Source organism: Ruditapes philippinarum, unplaced genomic scaffold, assembly GCF_026571515.1.
Source record: "Ruditapes philippinarum isolate M1 unplaced genomic scaffold, ASM2657151v2 ctg4590_1_1_1_1, whole genome shotgun sequence".
NCBI classification, from domain to species: Eukaryota; Metazoa; Mollusca; class Bivalvia; order Venerida; family Veneridae; genus Ruditapes; species Ruditapes philippinarum.
This window is the reverse complement of record NW_026865864.1, coordinates 63,230-65,634: the sequence shown is the minus strand read 5'-3', so window position 1 is coordinate 65,634 and position 2,405 is coordinate 63,230. Positions and strand designations below refer to the sequence as shown.

The 2,405-nt window shown below is 34.9% G+C and overlaps 1 protein-coding gene across 2 annotated transcripts; it reads right to left on the bottom strand.

The window, feature by feature from the left end:
• Positions 1 to 212: 212 nt before the first annotated feature.
• On the bottom strand, positions 213 to 2,205 carry LOC132730592 (uncharacterized). Of its 2 annotated transcripts, none has more exons than XM_060716551.1 (2): positions 2,043 to 2,205; positions 213 to 1,817 (listed from the first exon to the last, which is right to left on the bottom strand). In XM_060716551.1, exons 1-2 carry the CDS (start codon positions 2,057 to 2,059, stop codon positions 674 to 676), a joined length of 1,161 nt encoding a protein of 386 aa, XP_060572534.1. In that variant the 5' UTR covers positions 2,060 to 2,205; the 3' UTR covers positions 213 to 673. The 2 variants fall into 2 exon arrangements, with proteins under 2 accessions (XP_060572534.1, XP_060572535.1); XM_060716552.1 differs by having other exon boundaries at positions 1,968 to 2,084.
• Positions 2,206 to 2,405: the final 200 nt, after the last annotated feature.

Here is a 2,405-nt window from a genome sequence, read left to right as displayed (position 1 = left end):
ATTTTCGTCGCGAAGAAATTTCGGGTTGTCCGATAATCGAATCAGTGACCCTTGGATTAAAAATCCGATAATCTCCATAATTAGCTAAGTGGATGTATATAAAGCTTTCGTGTCACCAAAAAACCCCTTACAGAGTCAATATGACTTAAGTAACCAAACAAGGGAATTAGAAGTAATCAAACATGGGAATAAGAAATAACCAAACAAGGAAATAAGAAAAGGTGCATGTACGACTGGTTCTCAAATGCCTCAAATTTACAACACCAATCATTTATTTACAGTTTTAAACTTAAACGAAATGAGAGAAATAAATATTGGACAGTTCATAAAGACATATATAGACATGTAATTTACGTCAAAATTTGAATCGAATAATGGAAGACTATGTTACAAGCATTTTACATTAAAACAAATTAAAAGTTATTTGCTATAGCAATGCCGTTTAAATTATAAAAGTATTTAAGACAGTTGAAGACGAACTTAAGCATGTCCATTTTCTGTTTGTACATTGATTCTGTAAATGCTTTATTTTATCTGATGAAGATATATTCACATGAGATTATGATACATACATTAATATGCATACATGATGAACATTCCTTTTTTTGCATTTTGGATTGGTCAGTCAATAATTAGTTAGAATAATATGATTGACGGAGAAAGTTAACCTAGTCTATTGTGGCAGCAGCTTTAGCTTTATTTGATAGTTCTCTTCACAAAAGTTGCCTGCTTTCACGACCTTAAATTTGGCGCCTGCTGGATATGTTCTTTCATTCTCGTTATGCGAGGCATATTTTTCTATATTTTTTGGTTGCCATACACATTTTACACTGTTGTCAATTATAAACAAAACAATATTATCACCTGCAACATTTTCAACTGTAGGAAAACTTTGGGCATTAACCTCATCTTTTGTTGATGAAACGACAGATTGCCAATAGAAAACCGTACCTTCAGTATACATTTCTACATCCTCCTTTATCATTTTCATCTGGCGGTACGTTGTTCCGCTTTCAGGCGTTATTTTGTCCCAAAAGAGCAACAGCATTTGGTACATGACAGCATATGGTCCAAGGGCCAGGTCATCTCCTGTTGGCTTGTAATTGGTACTTGTCTGTCTTCGCATAGCCATACTGATGTAATTGTAAAGATAGTTCGTCTCGATCGTGTATGCCTTTACTATCATCTTGTAGAAATTCTCCTTGGTCGTAGTACCCTTTATCATTTCAGCATTTGTGGTTGACACGATGTGCATAGCATCACAAACTTGTTTCTTGACAGCTTCAAATCTTGCAGTATTGCTCTCTATGTCCTTCCAGATATCATTCAAAATTTCAATGTTTGATTTGTATGGGCTGATATATCCCGGATGAAATGTAGATTTATACGCAGCGATTGTGCAACTAAGAAGTCCTAAATGTGGCTCGGTTTGAAATGTTGGCAATTTTTGTCCAAGTATGTTATTTCTGTGTGCCGATAGTATTCTGTCCATGTCCGGGTATTTGTATGCTCTTGCAATTTCTAGAGCACACATTCCACTCGTGTCACCGCATTCTGATGTACATCTCTTTGCGCGCATATCGGCATCACAAGCTTCATATTTAAGTATTTTCTTCAAAATATTAACATCATTCCAAAACACTGCTTGATGTAATACTCCCCATCGACGATTATCGGGAATACAATTCAACAAATAAGCTTTCTTTGGGCTGTCCGGTTCGCCGATAATATCCCAGACTTTTTGGAAGTTTCCTTCTTTTGCCGAGAGAACTAGATCGTTGATAAGCATCGACTCATTTTCGATGTCACGAAAAGAGCTGGAAAAAAGTTTTCAAAACGTTTTTATGATTGAACAAACGCAGTACAATGTATCTCAAATTGTAGAAAATATATAAAATTTATGCATTATCATATTGTATAAATGATTTGTTTTACTTTAAATTATAATATGATAACATATAACTTACTTCTTTGTAATCTATTAACGCACCTCCATATATTTTGATAACAAAATGTCTTTTGATAATAAGAGATATATGTACCTGTCTGAAGCACCCATTCTGATATTGTAAATCTTTCATTTTTCGACGCTATAATATTATGTATCTCAATATATGGTTGACGGGAAAACCCTATTAAAACCAGACCAGTGAATTTTCAGAACACCAGCATGGAAAACCCCATTTCTTTTTCCGATATATACAAATATAAACCTGTGCTGATGCTGAATCATTTTATCACACGTTATGCTGAGTCATAATGATGATATGAATACGCAGCAGCGTGTCAATCGCAGTTACATAGGCTGTAACCGGCTGTCTACAGGCGCGGAGCTATTTGTGTTTACTTTTTTTGTCCATGGACCCGATTTTTATCAATTAATCCCTTCGATTTACACACCGTGT